At 35.8% G+C, this 25,506-nt stretch overlaps 1 protein-coding gene across 6 annotated transcripts in view; it reads right to left on the bottom strand.

Moving 5' to 3' along the window:
• The window catches only part of CTBP1 (C-terminal binding protein 1), a 472,770-nt gene that overhangs the window by 67,360 nt on the left and 379,904 nt on the right, over window positions 1–25,506 (bottom strand). For 2 of the 6 annotated variants that reach the window (XM_031943993.1, XM_012552416.3), the window contains exon 2: window positions 1,021–1,219. The exons of the other annotated variants lie outside the window; for them this stretch is intronic. In XM_031943993.1, the coding sequence (XP_031799853.1) occupies window positions 1,021–1,027 (7 nt within the window). In that variant the 5' untranslated portion in view covers window positions 1,028–1,219. The remainder of the gene's footprint in view (window positions 1–1,020; window positions 1,220–25,506) is intronic. 6 annotated transcript variants of the gene reach the window in all.

The raw sequence follows: 25,506 nt of genomic DNA, 5'->3' as shown, positions 1-25,506 counted from the left end.
GAGGACAATGAAGTAACCTAAATCTAGTTGACATTAAATCTTTAGATGGGGGATGGAAATTTCAGCAATCATTCCACTGCATGATTAGTCCCACAACTAGGACTTTCTAAGACTACAGAGACCAGATATGACTGATAATAATTATGACATGGTTTTTTAGAAACAACCAAAAAATAGATTCCTAGTTCTATTTTACTATTAATATTTTTTCTTTCTAGAACTCTCATGTACAATTTTTCAAATGTTTTATCACTATTTTAAAATTCCTCAAAGTACTCTGAATATAAAATAATGAAAAAGTTGTTTTTTTTTTTTTAAGAAAACTAAAAACAAAAATTGAAGAAATAGCACTCTCTCCAAGTAGCTTAGCAAGATGAGAATATTTTAGAATATTCTGTTCTAGTCACTGACCATGCTTGGGTTCAGGAATGCCTATCTATCTTAAATTAAGAGAATCTAGCTTTTGGGTACCCCAAACTAAGCCTAAGACATCTTCAAGCCTCCACAGGTACATCTTTTAAATGTGTAAAAATTTAATATGAATAAAATGGCATGTAGACATGTCAACAAACAGGAACATTAGGGTAGAAAGTAAACACTAAAAAAGTTAACTTTACATAGCTACCATTCTATTATGTAACAGAATTCTTGGGAGAAAGCATCTGGTACATATTAGACATTTTCTCCCAGAAGTCATGAAGAACTCATAAAGTTGTAACCCAAGCTCACTGAATTAATACTTTTAGTAAGAATAAAGAAATTTGTCAATAGCAAATAAAATGACATAATGGGGGGGAAGGGAGAGGGAGAGAAGGGTTTCTTATGTCCCAAGTACTATGATAAAATATTATAATAGGATTGTACCTATTGTCCTTTTTTTCTACAATTTGCAGTATGATTTTAAATTTTAAATGAAAAAATTTAAAGCACCCATTCCCAAACGTTATCACCTTCTTCTTAATGAAGTCTGAGGAGAGATATAGCTTAGCCTATGTACAAACTTCAGGAACCCCTACCAACCTGACATTTCTTAATATGAGCTCGAGTTCCAGGATCATGAATTCGATTTTTCAACGCTTTATAGTCTTCAGAATTCCCAGGGAGAATAGCGTCCTGTCACTGGATCCTTATTTCCATGTCTTTAAATTTTCTTGAACCAAAGCTTTTAAACTTCTTATCCACTGCAACCACTGAAGCCTGGATCGTGTTCAAATTTTTACTAAAAATTAAACACAAAAAATACATTAAAATAACATTAAGGGTCTGACTTAAACTCACAAAATCCAGGAAATTCAAGAAAGATAAAGCTTCTCACTGCATCAGTAACCTTGTCCCCATCCCTGTTGGTTCTCCACTGTACTTGAGATGCCATCACCATCCAGTTGCATTCGACTGCTACCAATGGCAGGCTAAGCCATACCTGGTTCATTCCAGAGCCTGGAAGGGGTGGTCACTGCTGACCTACTTGGAACACTGCGCGGTAGTCATCAGATGAACCTTTTGCCTGAGTATCGGATGGGTTTGAGGGCAGTGCATGAACTTCCTTTTTTGTGACCCAGTGCTGGAATGGCCAGGCACTGCCATGAGAGTGCTAGACGGAGTGAGAAGCCTTAACTCTGAATTTACTGATTCTGGTAGCTTCAAGTCAGGCCCTTAACATTATCTAAATGTATTTGGGAAAACAAAACTTCTCTGACTAACATTACTATGACTGCTATTTTGTAATAGTTAATGCCAATCTCTCTGGCTGCCAACCAAGTGTCAAGGAGCCAGCACAATCTTTTTGCCATGATGCTCTTCTGACTGCAAAAAAATTTATAAAGACATTGCAATAGGGTCTTGAGGACGGGGAAGTTCAAATTTCTTTACCTATCCAGAGAGGTTTCAATTGCCCACAATTAACAGTGTGTACATGGAATTTGGGGAAGGGATTCAATGCCCTCTAGAGCTATATACTAGTTACAGTCTATGATTATAAGCCTTCTGTAACATTCAAGAAAGAACACTGTCTTGTTCTATTCGTTAAAAGTCTGAAAAGATGAAGGAAATCATAGCATACATGGGTACTGATTACAGATAAGTAATCTTCTTAATTATGCCACATGGAAATCAGGAGATTAAACAATACCTGGGATGCTTATTCCTGTTCTGTTAAAGCAACCACTAAAACCATTGCCAATCAAAAAATTCAGCATGAAATAATAAATCATCACAACTTTTAACAGGTCTGGTTCCTCTTTCTGTAACTCAGATCCAGCTGAGCCATTCTGAAGAGTGCCTTCTCCTATAAATGCCCACTCCAGGTTTTTGCTCAGATATTCCTTACAAACCATAATAAACTTTAAAATTCTTTTTCCTCAAATTATGATGGAACTACTACTTCACCTGACAGATCCATCTGTGTATACTTTGCACTTTCAAACCAAAAGTATGTCATAATCATTCAAACTAATTGATAGATTATACTGTTAAAATACTTGTTTTTTCTCCCCATTTATATAAATCTAGCTTAAATGTAAGCAAAGTATTCAATAAAGTGGTAGTATTCACTACACACCTCTCAGCTTGGCTAAAATGACAAAAAAAGATAATGATGAATGTTGCAGGGGATGTGGGAAAACTGGAACACTGATACATTGTTGGTGAAATTGTGAACCAATCCAAACCATGCTGGAGGGCAATTTGGAATTAGGCACAAAGAGTATTAAACTGTGCTTACTCTTTGACCCAGCAGTGTTTTTATTGGGCTTATATCACAAAGAGGTCTTAAAGAAGGGCTTCTGCACATGTGCAAAAGTGTTTGTGGCAGCCCTTTTGGTAGTGGCAAGAAACTGGAAACTGAGTGGATGTCTATCAATTGGAGAATGGCTGAATAAATTGTGGTTATGGAATATTATTGTTCTGTAAGAAATGAGCAGGATGATTTCAGAAAGGCCTGGAGAGACTTACATGAACTGATGCTGAGTGAAATGAGCAGAACCAGGAAATCATTATACACAGCAACAAGAAGACTATACGATGATCAATTCTGATGGACATGCTCTCTTCAACAATGAGATGATTCAGAGCAGTTCCAATGGTTTGGTGATGAAGAGAGCCATCTACATCCAGAGAGAGGTCTTTGGAAACTGAGTGTGGTTCACAACATAGCATTTTCACTCTTTTTGTTGTTGTTTGCTTGTATTTTATTTTGTTTCTCTCTTTTTTTTTTCTGGTTTGATTTCATTTTTTTTTGTGTGTGGCAAGATAATTGTATAAATAAGTATGTTTATATTGGATTTAACATATATTTTTACCATGTTTAACACATATTGGACCACTTGTTATCTAGAGAAGGGGGTAGGAGAAGGGGGGGGGGGGGACTGGAACACAAGGTTCTGCAAGAGCTAATGTTGAAGAATTGTCCACGCATAAGTTTAGAAAAATAAAAAGCTTTAATAAAGAAAAAAAAAATAAAGTGGTAGTATTTCAGCTGAGTCTTGAAAGACCAAGATTTTTAGTAACCCTTTTGGGCCACAGGAACCTCAATTAAAGGGTCAGACTAGATAATCTTAAGGGAATCTTTCCTTCCCAGCTTTAAATTTCACTCTTATTAATAATTTCAACCAGAAGAGTTGAGATGGGCATTCCAGGCCCAGGAAACAAAATGAGAATATGTAGAATATTCAGAAAGAAGTAAGAGAGAAAAGTTCCAGGTGCCCCTGGTTTGTGGAAAGCTTTTGGCACCAGACTGAGGAGGCTGAGCTTCAGGTGGTGGGCCAGCAGAATTCAGTGAAGATTTTTTTTTTGTACAAAAGTGATACGATTAGATCCCTACAAGGAAAATGCAATAAGAACAAGATGGGAAAAACAGATAGGAGAGGAAAAACTCAAGAGGTATCAGGAGGTGGAAGCAACAGGGCTTAATAAGTATTAATTAAGGATAAAGAAGAGTAAAAGAGAATACTTAATAATTAAGACTTAGTTGACTGTTTCTTTTAAAATGCACATTTTCCATATTCCTGTCTCCATAGTGTGCCTAGTAACACTTTGTATGTAACAGGCTCATAGAACACCTCCCCCATGACTTCTATGGGTGCATACATTCACAGAACAATGATTTGGTTGACTATATGAGAGTATGTAACTTTTTTCTATAAGAATTAACACTGAATCCTAGATTGCTGGTAAGAAGTAGAGAAGTAGGAACTCTTGAATGAAGTATACTATTCTGCACTATAACTATAAAACATCTTCTTAATCAATATAATAAATAAAATTCATTTTAAAAAGATGTAAAAATAGCCTGCCATTCTAAGTCACTTAAATTTAACTATAGGAAATAAAGGAATGGTTACTAATACAAACTGATAATGAAGTATAAGTAGTTGAATTACTTTCAAACATAAACAGTCACCAGAAAGAGTCACATCTGCCCTATCTAGCAGAGTTAAAAAGCAGGAATAAAGCAAGAAAGATTTAAAAAGAGGGACCAAAATCTAGATTTAGTACTTGGTTCTCTTGGATCTATATTAAAAGCCTATTCACTCTTATTTTACACATAAACCCAATAATATTTTCTCAATACATAGCCATTAGAATGAGGACATAAGTAGAGGAGGGGAAACTACCAGCATACACAGGAGACAGCTAATAGGAGAAAAGTTAACAGTAAAACCATCTTACTCTATTAAATAAATTCAAGAAACTTTTATTAAGTAGCTACCATATGCAAGGTTCTAGGCAGACAAAGGAAGAAACAATGATATTAACTGCCCTCTAAGTGTTCAGGTTACATTTTCATTTAGATAAGTCTTTTAGAATGACTTTTTCCTTCAAAACTCAGGTCCAGGGCTACCTTGTCAAAGAACCCTTTCCAGCCCCCTCTAGCTGGGTAGTGCCAATCCCATCCCAATTACCTTATATTTATTTTTATATATCTTCTGAATATATTTGTATAAGTACACTATTCCAATTGAATGTAAATTTCTTAAAAAACAGGACTAGTTTTTTTTCTCTGTGTGCCACCCACACAAATGCATGCGTACGTACACACACACACACACACACACACACACACACACACACACACCCCTAGTGCCAAGTACACAGTAGATACTCAATAAATTCTTCCTGATTTGTTTTTGGTTTAAAAAGCATTTTTCTTATACCACCATCATAGTATAAATAGCACTATTCTTATTTCCCAGAGGAAACTGAGATTTGAATGACTTCACCAGTTCCATAAGCTACTAAATATCAGAAATGGGACTTGAATATAGGCCTTCTGACTATAATTCCAGTTTTATTTCCATTAGACCAGGCTGATTTTTCGCAGACACAGAATAAGAAAAAGTCAGAAAAGGAAGTACCCTTAGAGATCAAGTACTTCACTCAAATCACTGATTTTAAAAGTACTGAAATGGAAAGTCAAAGAACATAAGTGACTGGCTCTTCTAAATCGGGAGGCTATCACTGACCTAACTTTTCTGTTAAATATAAAAAGACAGGGCCTTGGCCTTTGATCTTCAAAGTCCAGGAAATATTTGTGCACTCAAACTTCACTGGTGTATTATTCCAAATCTAGCCACAAATCAATCTTTTTCTAGGAAGCCTCACCTTAATCCTACCCCACCCACAGTGATTTTCTCTTTCCTTTTTCAAATGACCTTGTATCATATTATCAGTGTACAGATTATAATCCTCACTCTAGTGTCCCTCCAAATCTCATCTTCCACCACAGAATGTAAATTTTCTGAAGTACACTGCTACCTTTCATATACGTTTAATGTTATTAATTTGAATTGAATTATCTGAGCAGAAAAAAAAAAAAAAAACTGACTGGTCCTTTGTTCTTCCCTTACTTAGATCCCTGGCATGGTTTGTAGATGAATCAAAATAATGACTCCTTCAGTCAAGTTCTACCTAATGCTTAACTGAATGCCTGTCCTGTAATATGTGCTATATAAATAAATGCTTACTGACTCTTAGTTGACTGATCACCTTTTCTAAACTGTGTACCAACTTTAAAGCACAAGATAGTCCCAAGGAGATTCTACTTATTAAAGCTTCCAATTGAAATCCATTGAACCAAAATTGTATTCACTTAACAAGTAAAAGACAATTGGTAGGTGAAACTGGTTACAAGAAATGTACAAGTATGACATATGCTAGTAAGTGGCATAAATATAGAACATTAATGAAATGTCTAATTGGAAAAGGATGAGGTTGGAGAATGTATAGAAAGCAAACAATAACAAAAGAATAGTTAACTACAGGAATATCTTAGAAAGTTGACTTGGGTACAGTAAGTAGATTTTTTATGGAAAGCTTATGATAAGACATGAATCACACAGAATTGAAAAGGCATGACTATGTTACTATCTGCACTAATAAAATACACTGCAAGAAGTCCTTAAGAAGGCAGAAAAATATAATCTATCCAAGATAAGATTCCTTCAAAAATTGGTAAAAATAAATTTGCTGCTTTAAGCAGTAAATCCTCAGAAACTTTGGCTTTCCAGAATTATTTATTCCACAAAGGTTGGCACAATGAGTTGGCGCAAATGTGAGCCATTGTTCACTTCACAAATTGCATTGAAAGGTATCAACTATAATATAAAAATGCTATTAATATTCTGTAAAAGAACAAAAACAAAAAAAGCATCCTACATATCTAACATATAGGTAGCATTCAGTATACAGGACTTTATACTGCTATCTATCTATCTATAGATCTATTTATCGTTTTATTTCAATGTCTTGTGACTAATGAATTGGATTAAAAAGTCCATGAAGCAACTATTTAGGTTGGTCTAGTGCCCAAAGGTATGCATAGTCTGCCTGTAATAGTAGCTTGTATTAAAACTGCATCTTGTTCTGGTCCCTCTGACCATCATCTCCTTCCTCTTCTAGTCAGTATAATAAGTTTGCAAGTAGCTGGTATAAAATATCAACAGCAAGAAATAAGATAGCAAAGGGAATCTTGAAGTCACATACAGACTGTCCCAAAGAACAAAGGGACATAATTTGCAAACTGAATCATCTATTAACTGAAAATCACATCTTGAGACTATGTGCCAAATCAGAACCTTACTATTAAGGCCTTTTGGTGCTATGATATATAACTTCAGATATACTCCAGACATCTGCAGTAAGACTTGCAGAATACCAAATGTTGCTGATAACTTTGAGATGATGTGGATTCTAGCAAACATTTAACATTAACCCTAAACCAAGGTAGCACAGATAAGAGTCTATTTCCCACCAAAACCCTATAAAATGAGAACCTAAACTCCTGTTCCCCTCTCTCTCAGGACTCTTCCATTTCAAGCTGGGTCCATGCTGCCAAGTTATCTCAACTATAATCCATGGTTATATAAGTGATTTTCTGTGGCTTCCCTCACCCCATTCTCTTTCCTGCCTGCCTTTCTCCACTATGCACTATGCCCAATGTGTCTGCCTTTATATCCCCTTTTGTGCCATGAATCTCTATTTTCTATGCCATTTGTCCCTGCAACCTCCGTGCCTTATTAAAATGTAACTGAAGAATTATTCCTCTCTGCCATCATGGTCTTTCCAGGAGAGTGCCCAAAGAACCAGGTATGCCTGTCTCCATTTCATAATTCCATAAATTAATTAGCAATTCATAGATGGGCATCTCTGGTCAAGAAACTCTTATGATTTCAAGAAATACTTATTTACTTGTAGAGACACGAACCTGCTCCGAAATTTAAGAAAGTTTTACTGTGTCTTGTGAAACTACAAAAATCAAACCTCCATTGGGAAAATTCTGTACACCTTACCACCCAATAGGTGAAATACATTTGTAAGCTTTCTGCAAGCTTGGCAATATTCCAGAATAGGCTATCCTACATCAAAATAAATGTGGTCAAAACTTACAGGTATTCTTAGTCTTTTGTGTGTTATGGCCACTTTTAGCACCTGACAAAGTCTATGAACTGCTCTTAGAACAATAATTGTAAATGAATAAAATATGTAAGACTGAAAAGGAAAGAAATTATACTGAAATATAGTTATAAAAATATCCATATATTTCTAAAGGGCTTGGAACCTAGGTTAAGAATCCTTGCCTCATGGGCTTAGGCTACATGTCAAAGGACTATTACAAACATGACCAATCAAAAGACTAAAAGATTTCAAAGTAAATATGTGCAAGAAGGGAAGAGAGATAGCATCTTATTTCCCCATAAATTAAAATGCTACAGTGTCCAAGGCAGAGATAAAGATGCAGGTCAAGATTTCCCCACCAACCACTTCCTATTTAACCACTTTGAAATGTTTTTTTCCTTCTCTATGCATCATTTTTATATGTATTTATCGCTTTCCTTGAGAAGATGCAAACTGAAATTAAGTACTGTTTCATTCTTTGTATCTCCAGCACCTGGCATAGGGTCTAAAACACAGTATGGGTTTTATAATTGCTTGGGGACCTACAGATTGAAGAATCAAGAGCCTGAGAATGCCTACTTATAAACAGCAGGGATGGACAGTTAGGTCTGTGTTGCTTTTCTCTGAATGGACATAGGCTGGACAAGTCCCTAAAAGCACAAGTGAATTGACCCATATGACTAAGCTAAAGATAATCAAGTGTTACTCTTAACAGGACTGGTCAGTTGTGGAATATGCATATTTGTGAGTATCACTGAATAAAAATGGATCTCTTCAAGGGCATGTATATGTATATGCTATTACTTCCATGCTAAGGGGAGTGCAGAGGTGGATTTTTGGTTTGTTTGATTTGCTATAAAAGAGATCCTGAAGAGGGGAAGAAGTAATCACCTTTCTTGCTACTATCGATGTCAGAAACTGACACACTGCTTATTTGACATCTAGATGCTACAGACCTAGATTTCTCACACATTCTCCCTCCCCCTGCCCTGCAAACAATCAGCAAGCCTTTTAATAGCAAGCATAGATTCCTTAATCTCCATGTACACCTTTTTCCATAGCCTAATATCATTCACATAGTGAATGAACTGAATATTTGCTAAGAGTAGTAATTAATACGAAAAGGGGGGGGGGGGTGTACCTAGAGGAGGACATGAGTTCACATTCAGTTTTAAATACTTAATAGCTGTGTGACCCTAGGCAAGTTACTTAACACTAGATGATTCTCAAAACAAACAAAAAAACGTGAAAAGATGAGAGATTTTCAGTTTTAAATAATCCAATGTACAAGCAATAAGGGATAGATAAGCTATTTTAAAATAATAAAAATGCCGATGCTAAGAAAGAAAAAGAATATATCCTATAAAAGTATTTATTTGAAAATTTTTCAATGCATATAGAAACTCTCATCTTAAGACTAAATACTTAAACCAAAGCTCACAAAGTGACTAAATTCTAATTTAGCTAAAATAAGGGATTTATCTGTTTTCAATAATAAATCTTGTTTTCTTTAGTTCTACAGGTCTTCTCTAAACTGAGAAACCTAAATTCCAAATTCAATGACATTCTATATTAGGCTGAGAATTGAAGGTACTGAAACTTGGGTATAGTATTATCCAAAGCCTTGGAATGTGCTAGAGTAATTTATTGGAGTGTAATGTAGTAGTGGAAAGTTGGCCTATTATATATAGGGAGAATCCCTTGGAACGTTATTTCTTGGTTAGGAAAATGTTAAAAAGGATGCACCTTCTGGCAAGCCTGCTATTTCAACTGGCTGGGCATTCACCTAATAAGTGCCTTCTATATGCAAGAATTGCAGCAGTACCTTCTCTACTGGGATATAAAGTCCTTTAGGAATGGGGACTGCTTTTGGCTTTGTTTCTTGCCCAACACAGCATGAGGTCTGGCATATAAATGTTTATTGATTGATAGACAGGGGTGGTCAATAGTGTCATGATCAGAAAATAAGGCTAAGCAGTATGAGGAATGGAAGAGAAAAAACATGAAACTGAGCATAAAGAGGTTATCAATAACCCTGGAGAAAACAATTTCATTCAACTGGTTGGATCTGAAGGGAGCCCATAAAGGGCTGAAAGATGAGTGGTGAATGAGGAAGTAACCAAGTATCCCTTCTAGGCCTAAGGTCTCACTAAGAGCTTCTGGTAGAGCTGGATATAGAACCACGATCTCTTAATCCAGGCCTGGTTTTATTTATTACACAAATCACTGGATGAAACAGTCAAGTTGTTAAACATTTACTTCCAAGAGCATATTAAGCATTTATACTAAGGTATACAATGTATAATAACTACCTAGAAGTTTGTCACAACGTCCTACAAGGTAGACACCTTTATGCCCTGCAATTTAGAATGACATACTTAATATTAACTAGATGCTTTCAAAGAAACCGTGAAACAGTATGAATCACACCTTTGCAGTGTCAAATACATTAATAGCAACAACACATAGTGAATGACAATGGAAAATGTTTTAATTGTATAAAATTGGTATTTAAAACTAAACAAAACAAAACACAAGACTCTGGGGCAATGAAAACTCTCCCAAATCCTATTAGTAGCCCAGGAAATTTTCATGTTTGAAGCATATGCTGTGTGCCAAATGCCATCATTTAAAAATTGTCATTTACTGATGATAGGCTGTTAAATAAATTCTTTGAAAGAACTACTTCAAGGTCTGAGATTCATGTGAAATATCAGATTCTACTAACCCAGCCTATATTAGAAACACTTATTCTCATCGAAGTGATTAAGACTGATGAAAGAGTCCTCTTGAAAGACTAGGTATCATTCAGTTTGGAGTAACTGATCTTTAAATCCAATGATTTCATGTTACTATAACATAGTACAATACAATATGAAGGGCCTACTGGGTTAAGCACTATGTTTAGGATTAGGAGAATACAAAGTTTAACATTTACAGGATCCTTGTCTTCAAGTTTACAGTCTAATAGAGGGATAAAACACCAACCATACTAACCATAATATTTAACATTCCTCTATAACTCAAGGCTTGAAAAACATTGTACTTAATTTTACTTATAACGAAATAGAAGTTGGAAAAAGTAAAAGTGATTTGCCTTGGGGCAGAGAGCTAATAAATATCATTTTTTTTTTTTGGTTTGGCGAAGGCAATTGGGGTTAAGTGACTTGCCCAGGGTCACACAGCCAGCACTAGGTAAGTGTCTGAGGCCAGATTTGAACTCGGGTCCTCCTGATTTCAGGGCTGGTGCTCTACTCACTTAGCCACCTAGCTGCCCCAAGCTAATAAATTTCTAAGGCTGGATTTAGTCAATAAGCATTTATTAAGCAGTTTTTTTTTTAAATAATTATTCACTAAGCTAAGCAAAGAGAATACAAATAAACACACACAAAAAATTAATTCCTATTCTCAAGGAGCTTATATTCTAATGAGGGATGATAACACATAAAGGAAGGGGATAGCAGGGAGGGAGAAAAGGTACCCTTAGAGTATGGCAGAGAAGATGTCTTTGAGACTTGAGACATTTATAACATGGTTTTCTACAATGACTACTCTGCCAACAATAACAGTTACACTAGATACAAGAACTAAAGCTTTGTATAGTATTTTCAATTCTTAAATAACAATTCATATTTCCAAACGTCATCTAAACTTTTTTTTTCTATTTTTGATTTACTAAAATTCCATGTCTAAAAATCAAGATGCCAAGATCTAGTCCATTAACAAGTTACAGGTACAGAATCCTTTTACTACATGATCCCTTCTCTTAGAAAACAAACCAGAATGCCCATAAACACACAAGACCCGGATTCCTAAACATTTATATGAATATGTATTTATTTGTATATATGTATGTGTTTTCATCTTCCTTTAAGTCTTCAGAGAGCAGAGCACCAAGTGTCTCTGCAAGATTTACTTCTTGAGGTGGTTTAGTTCACGGGTACACTGGAGGTCTTCAAGCAAAAGCTGGCCTACACTGAAGACTCCTTAAAATAATGCCAAGATTCCAAAACATTTTTTTGTCCCCTAAGGGTCCTTATGACTAATACTCTGGAATTTTCTGAACTGCTCAAATTCTAAAGAGATCCCCAATCTTGTCAGAAAGTCCCTGAACATTATTCCAAATTATTTTGATATTGCAGACTCTATTTCTGAGTTGGTGAATTGGCAAAACAATTTGCTTCATATGAGATAAAATGTAGAATTATTATTAAGTGCCCTAATCAGTCTTCTAATCTCAAAATGTATCACAGCAAAACATCATCTGAGCAACTAGATAGTGAAGAGGATAGAGGTAATGAGTCTGGAGTCAGAAAGATTCATCTTCCTTAGTTCAAATCTGTCCTCAGGCACTTACAACATGTGTGACCCCCTGGGAGGAGTCATTTAACCCTGTTTGCCTTAGTTTCCTCATCTGTAAAAGAAAATAACATGGGGTCACGGAGAGTTAGAAATAACTAAGAACAAAATGTCATCTCAGCACTATCAGAGGCAGGCTATAGGAGCTTATGTCTACAGAAAACAGATTCAAAGCCAGAATAACCATTTAGTTGTGGGTTGCTTTTTTTTTTTTAAATGCATTCACAATTGTGAATAAAATGTGTGTGATCTTTTAGTTAGATGTCTAGTGAATGGAGTAGTCTACACCATGATTGTGTAGAGCAGAGGTTGTACTTATGTGACAAATTTAATTGCCTTTGTGCCTAAAATGGCACCCTGTTATTGAAATATAGCAGATTCCTCAGAATTCTTTAACAGTGTCCTAGGCCTCTAGAAGAAGAGGCTTTTTTCCATTTTGTACCTACCATAGATAATTTAAGAATGTGAAGTTCTGACAGTTCATTTTGTCATTTTCCACAAATAATGTTTTTGCTTAATTTTGTTTAAAAAGAACAATTAAGAAAGATGTATGCTCATTTATTATTTATGTCTTAAGCACTGAAGTATAGTCATCAAATAAAAGCACAAAATGAAAACCAATTTCTCTAGGAGTGTACCTGTACTTTGTCCAAGAACAGTAATCTTTTATGGGTTGCACTCATTTATTTCTCCTTATCAAAAAACTAAGGTTAAACAAACCTGAGAAAGGCCATAGAAACCTTTTAATTTTATAATAGCATGTCTGCAGAATATAGGCAAAATAGAATGAAACTATGGGTGCTGATATTTTAAACCAATATGTAATACTGAGAATTAAATTCTTTCCTTAAAGATCTTTTAAAAGACTAGTAAAACAGCAGATATTATTCATAATCCACTCCATAAAACCAAGTGCCACAGCCCCTCCTCAAGTAGAAAAAGAGAGATCTTTAACCCTTGGTTATTTGTTTGGGCGGAAGGGAAGACGGTTCTCAGTGAAACGAAAATAACATTAAATTGTTTTTGAATTATTCAACTTTTGGGAAGTTGATCACTAAGTTGTGAGGTAGTTACTCCCTCTGTCTGGGCCTTAGTTTTCTCTTTGGAAAAATGGGTATAACATTTGAATTACATATCTCACAATGTCAGAATGAAGTATATAAAGAACTTGCAGCCAAAGTGCAATGCAAATGTTTATTATTATTACATGTCCTCTCAATTGAAGGGAATCACAAGCCAAACTTTGCTCTCCATTCCTATAATTCCAAATATGGATCCATGTCAAAACATTTTCTTCCTTGGTAGTTTAATTCTTTATTGTCCTATTTCAAAGATAAATCTCACCCATCATCATTAGTGATCTGTCAGGCTCAGTTATTAAAATAGTGACAACAATAATAACAAAATCGTAGGATCACAAAAGGCACAAATTTCCTTCAATCTCTTCCAGAACTCCTGGAACCTAACCTTCAGCTCAGTGACAAAATCTGGAATGAGATGGATTTTTCAAAGCTATTCATTGTGAAAGCAAAAAACAGGATGTATAAAAATGGCTAGTTCACGGTGCCGGGGCCAGAAACAACAAACTGGTAGCCAAAAAAAAAAAAGAAAAAAAAATGGTATTTTAAGGGGAAAGCTGGATTAGAGTGACCATGTTACATTTAATTACAACTTATTCAAATTATTGGTTGCTAGAATAAAGTTCTAGACAAGTTTTCTTCCCCTCCCAAATGCTACTAAATGTGTGACTTTGGGTAAGTCACTTAATTTTCTCAGGGCCTACTATGCACAATGAGAGAGGCTAGCCCGAATAATCTTGAAGATCCCTTCCAAATCTATACTTTAGGGGTGGCTACAATTCAGCTGAGCCTTGAAGCACTGCAGTCAACGAAAAGAGAAACACGGCTTTGGCCAAATTAATAAGTCTTGGCCACACACCAAGAGGACCGACAAACACACTTCCAAAGTGCCAACTAATCTAAGTAAGTCTCAGTTTCTGTCTCTCTTTCTCTCTACTTCCCCCTTCCACCAAAAGATTTTCTATACAAAGCATTAAATGGAAAACTGTCTTGACATTACATGTAATAATATTCTTTAACTATCTTGAAGAGAGAAAAATTATCTTGTATTCTAAATACATCTGCTACACACTAAGGCACGTAGGCTGATTTTGTGCCTCTGAGTCAATTTCAGACAGTGAATCTTGACAGCCTTGCTGTTACTAACATGCAATAATTGTTTACAGGGAGCACTTTTGAAGAATGCTCTTTCAGATATATGGATGACAGACTATTAAAAATTTGTTAAAAATTAGTCTTATAATTTAGAGTACTGCACAGCTAAAGTCAAAATATCATTATGGGTAGGCTTTAATAGAATGAGCTAAAAAAATTTCTATGTGCCTTTTTTTAGCCACTTAGGAGCCATCAATACTCAATAAGCCTGCCTATAGGCCACACAAGCAAACATGCAGCTTTCACTTCAAATATGAGAAGCTCTTTCTCACTGCAAAGCTAACCTCTAGTATTAGAAAGTCTTGATGGAAAAAGATCAGTTTACAAGAAACAAATCCTACACTCCCCCTAAAAGCAGATCACAAAATGGCTAACTTAAGAGATCAAAGGCAACAGCTAACCTCCGGTGTTGGGCTTCTATTCAAACAATCAAAGCTATTTTCAGTGTTACTAAAATTGCACCAAAACCATCTTCTCCAACCCCACTCCCTTCCCCTCCAAGAATAAGGAAGAAAATCTGGACAATACTGACAGAACAATCAGATGTCATCAAACTCAAGCTGAATTCACCTCAAGCTCAAAGCACCAGGGTTATAATTAAGTAGTTAATAAATGTATGTGGAATATTGAGTCATCATTTAGAAATTAAACACAATAAATATTAAGTTATTATTATTATTATTTTGCTAAGGAAAAAATCAAGGATCATAGCACCACAAAATATGAGAAGTAGAAGGTACCTTGACCATATTAGAGTTTGTTTAGTTCAACCAAGATAAAGTTTTCCAGAAGTTAAGTGACTTTTCCAAGACCACACTGCCAGGTAATGTCAGCACAGAATAAGTGTAATAAAGTTTGGGGGGGGTTTGGTTTTTAAATTTTAGAAGACTGGGGCAGGTGGTAAGGGGAGGAGCAAAACAACAACTCTCTGACATATATGGTTTTCAGAACCTAAGACAATTAAAGCTTGAATCTTAAAAAATAATAAAATACTTGTATATACCTTATCTCATTTAATCTTCAGAAGGACTCTTATGAATGAGAGAGGGATCAATTCTAAATTCCATTTTAAAAATTAACAAACTGAAATCCAGAGAGGAAACTATCTGCCCAAATTTCCAGGGTGAGGATGATGAAGCAAAGCTAGGTCTATTTTTTGTCCACCTTACAGTTACTCTAAAGTCCTTCCAGATTTCTCTCTCCTGGCAAAAATGCATAATAAATTAATATAATCATTTGTAAAAAAAATCTTTTAAAGAGCAACTTTACCTTCAGTCTCTTTTTGTTTTTTCCAGACACTGAAGTAAAGCTACTTTTGCAGGCATAGTTATTCAGGGTTGAAGCTAAGTGGAACAAAGAACCTTAATTTATATTTCTATTAAGCATTACAGAAGAGAAAAAATGCTGCTTCCTATTATATGTGCACAAAAAGTTCTAAATAATACAAATTTGACTGTCTCACTTTACATCAATAATCTAGAGAAACATAGACTCAAAACTGGAAGAGATCATTAATAACTCCAATTCCCTCATTTTACATTTGAGGAAACTGAGGTCCCAGTAAGGTTAAATGACTTATCCAAGATAATACAATTAGTAAATAACAGAGCTAGGATGCAATCCAGGTAATTTTCAATCTAAATCTAGCAGTCTTCATTGAACTACAATGAGCTTCTGCCTGTAGGTCTGACAAGTCAGAAAGTTTCCATCCCCCCAAACCTGTAGGTACTCTAGCCAGTCAATAAACAACTCATTCAGTCTTACTTTCTGCCAAACACAGTTGATATATATATATATATATAGTGAGCTCCTAAGGAACGCGCAATCTACCAGGACAAACTGTTACCAACAAGCTGTAAAACAGGATAAATAGGAAGTAAGCAGCAGAGGGAAGATTTTAGAATTAAGAGGAATTGGAAAAGGTTTTCAGCAGAAAGTGGGATGTTAGTTGGGATTTGGAGGAAGCCAGGAGGCAAAGATGAGGAGGTAGAGCATCCCATGCATGAAGCCAATCAGGGAAAAAGCCCAGAGCCTTTGAAGAGCAGAAAGGAAGGCAATGTCACTGGACTGAAAAGTATGTGGGCTGGGTGTAAGGTATTAGAGAAAACTGGAAATGTGTGTAGAGAGTGGGAGGTAGCAAGTTCAGAAAGCTCTGAATACCGATTTTACAAGGAATTAAGTACTCAGGGTTCATAACTTCCACACAGCTTTGTTATGAAGCCATTCTAATTACTTACTTACTCTTAAGGGCTGACATTCTTCAATAAAAGAATTCTCAAGTCAAGTGCATGGAGCAAGAGAAGAAAAGAGGGTTCCCTTCCTAGCTTAAAGAGGAAGCTCTGAACTCTTTTTTTTTTTTTTTTTTTTTTAAGAGAAATCAATTTTATATACAAAACCTCATTTAGCAGAAGATAATTGTATGAGAGTCTGGTTCAGACATGTTACGTTTACCTTGAGCAAACTAAACTTACTAAGCCAGTTTTCATTTCTCAAAAGCTCTTGGAGTATAAAAATCTGTTCCAATGTGATGCAATAAACCACAAACCGGAAGAATTAATGAGAATAAACACATCTGTTACTTCTCAGAAAGTTTCGAATAGGTAGATACAAAGGCCTTTACCACTTCAACTCATAACTGAAACTGATCTAAAGATAGATATCAAGAGAAATATTAATCTGGATACTTCATCTTAACTTCTGGTGGATATGTGTGCACTAGGAAGAGGACAGAGGGAAAATCTAGAAGTTAAAAGAGAGAAGCCTCTAAAGATCTGAAACACTTATTTAGTTATGTGCTGCTCAAAGTTGGCATATCCCAGTTGAAATTCATGGATATCACTATCCCTTCAATCACCTAGATTCACAACTTTAAAGTTATCACCATCTCTTTCTTCTTCACTAACTCTTTTATTTTGATCACAAGTCTTGTGTTGACTCTACCTGATCAAAACCTTGCCATCTGCCCCTTGGATGAGTAAACTAGCTGCCCAATTGGTTTCCCTGTGTTTGGCTCTTCCTAAAAATTCCAAATTGCTGCCAAAATAATTGTTCTAAAGTACAAGTCTGACCATGTCACTCCTTTGCTCAAAAACCTTGAGTGGTACTGATATGTCCATACGATAACATACAATAAATATTCCTAACAGAAAACCCTCTCCAGAAGCCTTCTTCTTAGCCTCATTTCCTATCACTCCCTTTACAGACAAAATGAACTAGCAGACATTTCCAGAACTTGATATATCATCTTCTGCCTCCTTGCATTTCCACACATGGTCTCCATCCAAGGCTCAGCACATGCTGCAATCTTTTACTTCTACCTTTCATATTGCTCTCTGCCTTTCTTGATGCTGCCAACAATCTCTAAGGAGAAAGAACGCTACTACTAGTTCAGGAACCAGGCACCAGATAAATAATGGGAATCTAGTTGGGGAAGAAAAGAGGAGAGATAGCTCAACTAGTGCTGATCATACACATTGTCAACTCATAACAAAGTAGTAAAGTCTAATCAAAGAACACTAGCCTAGAAGTCAAAAAACCAAATTCCAATCCCAAATGACTCTTACGGTTAAGGTGACTGTTGACAGGCTACTTAATCTCTATGAGCTTTCAATTTTGCTATCTGGAAAATGGGAACTTCATAGTAAGTGACATATTTTGTATCACTCCTACCCCCAGTCACCATGATAAAGTATCAAAAAATATATTCTCTAAATCTATGTTTATGATATTCATTTCAACCTTTTGGAAACCTTCTCTTCCAATCTTTCTCCCTTTGAGACTGCCAAAGGTGTTCATATTAACCTAATTTCAATTATCTTTCATTTTATCTTCCTTTCAGAAAACCAATATGGTTCAAGTTTTAAAGCTCTCTGCATCCCTTTAAGTTGCCATTTCTTTTCTTAGTCTCCTACCACTTGCTATGTATTGTATTGATGCTAACTGGGCCATGGACTTTTTAGCTTAGGTCTGGTTATTTCCAAAAATTGGGATGGACGAGGGGCTTGTCCCTTTTTTTTGGTGTCATGCATATTCTTGGCAAACTTAAAAGCTTATATTTCTAGTCTAAAATTTAATGCTGAATTCTAATTAGAGGTTAACAACAGCTTTTTCCCTCTGCAAAATCCTTGACCCCTGAAATTTCTTCACGGATCTATATCTATATCTATATCTATATCTATATCTATATCTATATCTATATAAAACTTTACAATCTCAGTGGTGGCATGTATTATGTACTCTGCTAGACTCTTCTAGCTGCATGATATTAGAAAGAGAAAGTTCACATTGTCATGCTTAGAAGAGAGGCAAGGTCAAGGACATGAGGTCCACCCTGCTCAAGGAAGCAAATCAATTCTCTAGAATATGACTATTATTTTTATATTTCTTAGAAGAATAACCTCTTTTCTCCATATTCCCTTGTTGGACACAGAAGTCTTCTTGTTTTCCTATGATAATGAAAAATTCTAGTCTTCACACATCAAATATAGTCATCAAAAATAGGCTGGCCTGGAACTTAGTAACAAGCAAAAAATTATTGGAGGGCCAATTTTAAAGGCATAATTATGTGACTTACATTTTGCCACTTAAATCTTATACCTTACCAATATGAATTGAAATCCACCTTTTCCCCTCATCTCCTTCTAGCAAGGTACTATCCTTTATATGCACAGGAGAAATCTAAACTGCAAGTTTGCCCCACTTTTGGAAAATCTAATATGCAACAAAACAACTTAAAATAAATGGAAGTTTAAGTATTTACACTTAAAGTTTTTTTCAATACATAGAAGGTATCCTTTCGTTGATATCCTCCCTGATACTTTCCTTGAAAATGCTTAGTGATCTTTCACTTGGACCAAAGAATTGAGAAAGGAAAGGAAGGAACTAAACCCCTTGCTGCAGAAACTTGGAAACAATGGTAAAATTTAAAAACTCTAGCCACCTGCAAATCAATTAGGAAGTATGATCCAATTTTTTAAAAAACTCAATTTATATCAAACTCTTCAGGGTTATATTATTTAAAGACTACTAAAGGGCTTTAAATTCCTCTGCATATTTCACCGTACAATTTGATTTTCAACTGGATAAATCCAGAAACTAATTTTATTCTAAGCACAAATATTCAGTTCTAATAAAAAATTGATCATTTGTAACAAAGTTTTGTACAACAATCACTAGATAGATATATGACTGGGAGTTGGGGGGGAAAAAACCCTAGAAAGAACAATGCAATTCAGTTCAATAAACACTGGCTTAAAATGCTTCTCACATAGTAGACACAATCTCCAAGAGTGACCGTGGCATTGAGAGGTTAATCAATGTCCCCATAATCACTCAGCCAGAGATCTGAACCCTGCCATATCTTCCTGAATCAGAGGCTGGCTCTCAGTTCACTACAGAAGACATCTGTCCCTACCTGTCCCACCTCTCTTCCTCATTCCCGGCAAAAAAAAAAAAAAAAGTTTTCAGGGAGCAATGGTTTTGCTTTTCCCTTTGCAAATAAATACAATTTGAAAGACCAACTATCAAAATCCTGTAATTCAATCAAGGAAAATATAAATTAATTATCTGGAAATTATTAAAACCTTTGCCACAAAGGCTACAATTAAAATTTTAAACATGCAGAATTATTTAACATACTTACAATTAGTAATATAATGTTTAGAGAAGTTAGCCCCCAAATAAAAAAAACTACACATGACATTGTATCATTCACTGAAATCCTCTTCTGATGCCTTATCTTGGCATCAAGAGGGCCTTAATTTCTTAAAGGTAATAGGAGTGAGAAATTCTGGTGTGTTCTACTAGGCTAGGAAGCCTCTCCAGCACTGGAACATCTAATTCCAGACTGTATCTACTAACAGCCTCCTCAACTAAGCCTAAAGAATCTCCTTATCAGAAGCTTGGCCACCAGATAATTTTCTGTCCACTGAAACACACAAAGAAAAAATATAAAATAGCCCTTGACCACACCCAACCCTCCTTTCATGTTCACAATTACAATGGTAGAACGAGAAAGGAGTTCCTAAAAAAAAAAATCTTAGTTTCAAAGCCATTTATTGATATTAATTAATCTGTAGGCATATTAATGTCTAGCAGGTTGCTATACTAAATGTAGGAAATTAAGCTTATCAACACTGACTCCATCATTATAAATAAAAAAACAAGATAAGGATGACTGAAAAGAAGCTAGGTCAGTAATTTCAAGAGAATGAGAGGACAGATGGACAATTTAAGTGACAGAATGGTACTCTTGAGATCTTGAAAGGGCAGCACAGAGATGACTGAGCTGGAGAAATGAGATTTGACTTTGGATTCCAGCTCTGATACTACTGACTTACATGCAAATCTTTTACCTTTTCTGATCCTCAATTTCCTCATCTGTAAAATGTGAATATTTCTATCACTTCGTTTTATATACATGTAGTTTATCCTTAATAATTCTCATCTATAGAGGGTTTTGTTCAAAGCATGATGAAATCTACATGTGTGAAGAATACCCATATTTATAAGTAAAAATTTCCCTCAGACACTATTCTTGATTCATGAATGATTATAGTCTCTAGCAAAACAAATCAATATTTCTCTGTTGCCAAAAATATTAATTCTTTTCCCTGATAATTACTCTACAATCCATTCTAATCCATTCCTCCTATCTGTCTTACCTAACAAGACTTTTTGAGATTAACTTCTATCTATTCTCTGTAAATCTTATGTTATTTACACTGTTACACATTGTCTCTCTTATTAAAATGTTTACTCCTTGAGGGCAGGGACTAAATTTTTTCCCCCTTTTTCTGTATACCTGCCACACAGAAAGCACTTAAGTAAATGTTTGTTGACTTATTTATCAACTTCATGCACACTAACTAGATTGTTTAGATTGTCCCCTGCTGCCCAGCGAAGACCTGAAACATAGTCTCTTCACATTTCTAACCCCGGAAAGCTTTCTTCATCTTTAAGGCTCAGCTCAGCTTTTCATCTTCTCCATGGAGCCTTCCTTGATCCTCACTAGTTGAAAAAAAGATCTCTTCCTCTTCACATTTTTCTAGAACATTGATTTTTCTATCATACTTGTATCATATTGATATGCAATGTATATCTTCCCTTTTAGATGATACATTTGTGGTGGGATGGGACTACAATTCTTTTGTTTTGTATCAACAGCATTTAGCCTAGCACATATTACTTGCTTTATAAAAGTTTGCTGAATGAAATGGAAAACATTGTGTGAGAATGTTGCTAATGTTAATTGCTACTCTTTGTAAAACACACCAAGAACTGTCTCAGCTGATTGTAAAAACTTTATAAAGTTAGTGCCAAGTTACTTAGATGGCTCTCTAGGGAATGCTTCATGCCTCCTCATGGTCTAGTAGTAACCTTGGGGTTCTTACATGCAATGACAAAGGTAACAAGGATGCAAAGGATCTGTGACAGCTAAGTCCTGGTCTAGTTCCTCCCTTCACAGGATTGTTCACGTTGGTTCCCTTCTCTCTATTCACCTGGGCCACCATCAAATCTCAGGGCCTCAGCACTTCTGGACAGATTACAGCAGCAGCCTCCAAAATTTGTCTTCCTGCCTTGAGGCATCTCTGTTCCCCCAGAGCCATCATAGACTTTAAAGTAGTTTTCCTAACTTCTGACATCATTCCCCTAATTCAAAGTCCAGTGGTTCCTTATTATCTTTAGATCAAGGATTTTTAATCTAGTTTTGTGGATTGATCCCTGAGGCAGTTTGATGAAGACTTAAAGTAATCTTTTTAAATGCATCAAATTACTAAGATTACAAAGAAAACAGTGTTATCAAAATAATGAGCTGGAGTTAAAAGCCTGAGCTTTAGATCAAAAGACAGAGAAAGCATTTATTAAGTAATTACTTTGTGTCTGCCAAAGAAGGACCTGAGAGACAAACAGAAACAAGCAAGAGGGTTCCTGCCCTCAATAAGCTTCCATTAGAATGGGATAAGACATCACATAAAAGGGAGCTAGAAAGGATGTGAAGGGCCTGAAAGGGAGGGGTATCCAAACAGTTAAGGCTAAGAGATGCTCAGGAAGTAAAGTGATGATTAGTAACACAATGAAGCCCAGGGTGGTTCTCCAGTGACACTGTAGAGGAGCTGACTTCCTATTCTGACTATGACTGCAAAGTACTCCATAGGGTCACCAGGATTCAACATAATCCCTTCTATTTGGTTTTAAAAGCCCTCAATAATCAAACTCTACTTTACTTTCCATCCTCATTATCTACATCATTCTTCTAGTATCATGCAGGCCAGCCAGGGTAAAAGACCAGCTTGTTGTACATTAGACGTGGCATACTACAATTCCTTTGCAGACTATCCCACAGGCCTGGAATGCTTTCCCCTTCTTTTCTTTGCCTAGGAATCTCTTGTTTCCTTCAAAATTCATCATGCAATTAACTAATCCTCCCCACCTCCCCAGCTGTTAGTAACTCCTCCTCTAATACCACCTATTTATCCTACTTATTTTTGCCACAATATACATGTAGTCTTTGAAAGATTTTTGTTCACCACGTGCATCACAACTCTGTCATTGGAAGCACTAAAGAGGTAGATCAGACATAAAATCATATGGTCTCAGGCAAAGACTGAGCTGATATTAGTCCATACTTATTTGATGGCTAGATTGTTATCTGTGGCTCTAAATACTCCAGGCACTTTTTCAATACAGGGGACTTGCTTAGTTAGGAGAATACCTGGCCAATTTGGCCAGGAATACATTTAGGTGGTTGAAGAAAGTAGTAGAAATTCAGGAAGAGTAAATTTCACTGAAAATATCAAAATGGGTTTAATGAAGACAAAAAGATGGACCCAAAATGCTAATTGCAACTCAAAAGCACTATCATTGATGTATAGTTATTTCTCATAAATGCAGTTTAAACACTTTATATTATTTTGAAATGCTTTCTCTAATTTCTTTTATAGATGTACTCTGCATATATTCAATCATCCTATATTTTAGAATTTAACTGTTAAATTGAAAGTTGCTTCTTATCTACAATAGTATTAATATATTCATCTTTGAATGAAAGAAAATGAAAGGAACAGAATTAGATATTAACTGATTTTAATCCCTCCAACAGCTCAGAAATAAACAGCTACATGGATTATCACTCCCATTTTACAGATAAGGAAGATGAGGTTCAGGGAACTGGAATGAACTAATCGTAGATCACACCATTAAGTGACTGAGCTGGGAAAACAAAACCAGATCTCTTGTGACTCCTGATCCAGTATTTAATTTTGCTTCACCAAACAGCCTTTCTAGATGCCATTGAAAAACTAAAATTGATATGTTATGTTCTGCTCAGAAACATCTATCTGTTTCTAAAAGGGAAGAATGAACTCTGTTGATTCATTAAGAAAACATTTAAGGACCAACTCCACATAATACTCTGCACAAGGCACAAACTTCCAATGCATAAATCAAAGGCAGAAACATTCCCTCACTTTGTTCAGACCCCTAGTTCACCTATTCCTGGAGTGTGATATGAGTTTGTGTGGGCCTTTGAAGGAAGGAAGCAATGACTTGTCCATCAACTCCGCTCTCATAGATGAAGAATCATATACACTCTAAACTCCACTCAACTCAACTCAACAAAAATACTGACTATAAGGCCTGGGCTTAGACAGGGCTAGAGTTACAAAGACAAAGTCCAAACCTCAAGGAGCTCACAGTTTCAGAAAAGGATCTAATACTGTACAAATAAAGATAAAGTAATTTCAAGACGGAGAAGGTGGTGCTATCCGTTGCATGGAGGAGGAATCAGGAAAGGCCTCATGAAGGAAATGGTTTGTGAAATCTTTTTTTGAAGGAAGCATGTTCAACCGGCAGGAACTGAAAGTGGGGAATGGAATGTTATTCACGTGTAACAGTTAATAGGGCAGTCTGACCACAATAGAGTGTATTAGTCCATCAACAAAGATTAATGAAGCACTTACTATATACCAGGCATTGTATTCATTAAGAAACGTAAAAATAGTTCCTGCTGTGAAGAATCTATACAGTTGGAATGCGAGAGAAAATATATAAATACCTAGGGACATACAAACTGATAAAGAGTAGATGAGGGAGTTACTAGCCACCTGGTAGCTGTATATCAGTTGATGCTAAATAAACTTTTTACTCTTAAAAAAAAAAGTAGCTAGAAGGTTAACTGGAAGGGGATGGCTCTGGCCTAGTGGTGGGAAAGGGCTCATACAGATGGGATCTAAGCTTATTATCAAAGAAAGCTTAGTGATGGAGATGAGCATTGCAGGAATGGAGGAGAAACAAGAAACTGGAATGGTAGGTCACAACCAGATTGTGGAGGACTTTAAATTTCTGTTAGACATACCAGAGGCAAGCAGCAACTGTTGAAGTTAATTAGTTATTGGGGGGGATGGGGGTGGGAGGAGAAGAGTTGGTGTGTAAAATGGCCAGGTTCGTGTTTATTATTATTTTTAGGCTGAAAAGGAGGGGAGTGCCAAACGAGTTCTCAGAAGTCAGTTTGCTAAGGATGGAGGTTTTTGGTTTTCTTTTTTTGTTTTTAGAACAGAACAGTGGGGAATCCAATTAGATTATTGCAACAATCTAGGCAAGAAGTGATGAGGGTTTGCCCAGGATATTGGCTTAAGGTAACAGAGAAAGGTATAGACAGGATACACTGAAAATAGGCTTGACTAGAGCTTACAACTGACTGCATGTGGAAGTTGAGGGCGAGATATAAAGGGGAAAACTACAAATGAAATCAAGATTTCAAGTCTAGTACCTGTATATATTCTATAGAGAACCTTTGAATAGAAACAGGTCTAGAGGCAGGCTGGGTTTGGAAGGAAAATAGACACACTTAAGTTTGAAATGTCTATAAGACATAAGGTTTGGACATTCAGCAGGCAAGTAAGGATGTGGAGCTGGAGTTCAGGCATTAGATGGGTTTCATGTCCCAAACAAGTAGTAATTTATCCCTTATTTAAAGTAAAATTTTACTTAATTCCGTATAGGACAAATCCATTATTGGGAATGG

Source organism: Sarcophilus harrisii, chromosome 6 (genome assembly GCF_902635505.1).
Source record: "Sarcophilus harrisii chromosome 6, mSarHar1.11, whole genome shotgun sequence".
NCBI lineage: Eukaryota > Metazoa > Chordata > Mammalia > Dasyuromorphia > Dasyuridae > Sarcophilus > Sarcophilus harrisii.
The sequence above is the reverse complement of the archived record's forward strand: the minus strand, read 5'-3'. Positions and strand labels throughout refer to the sequence as shown.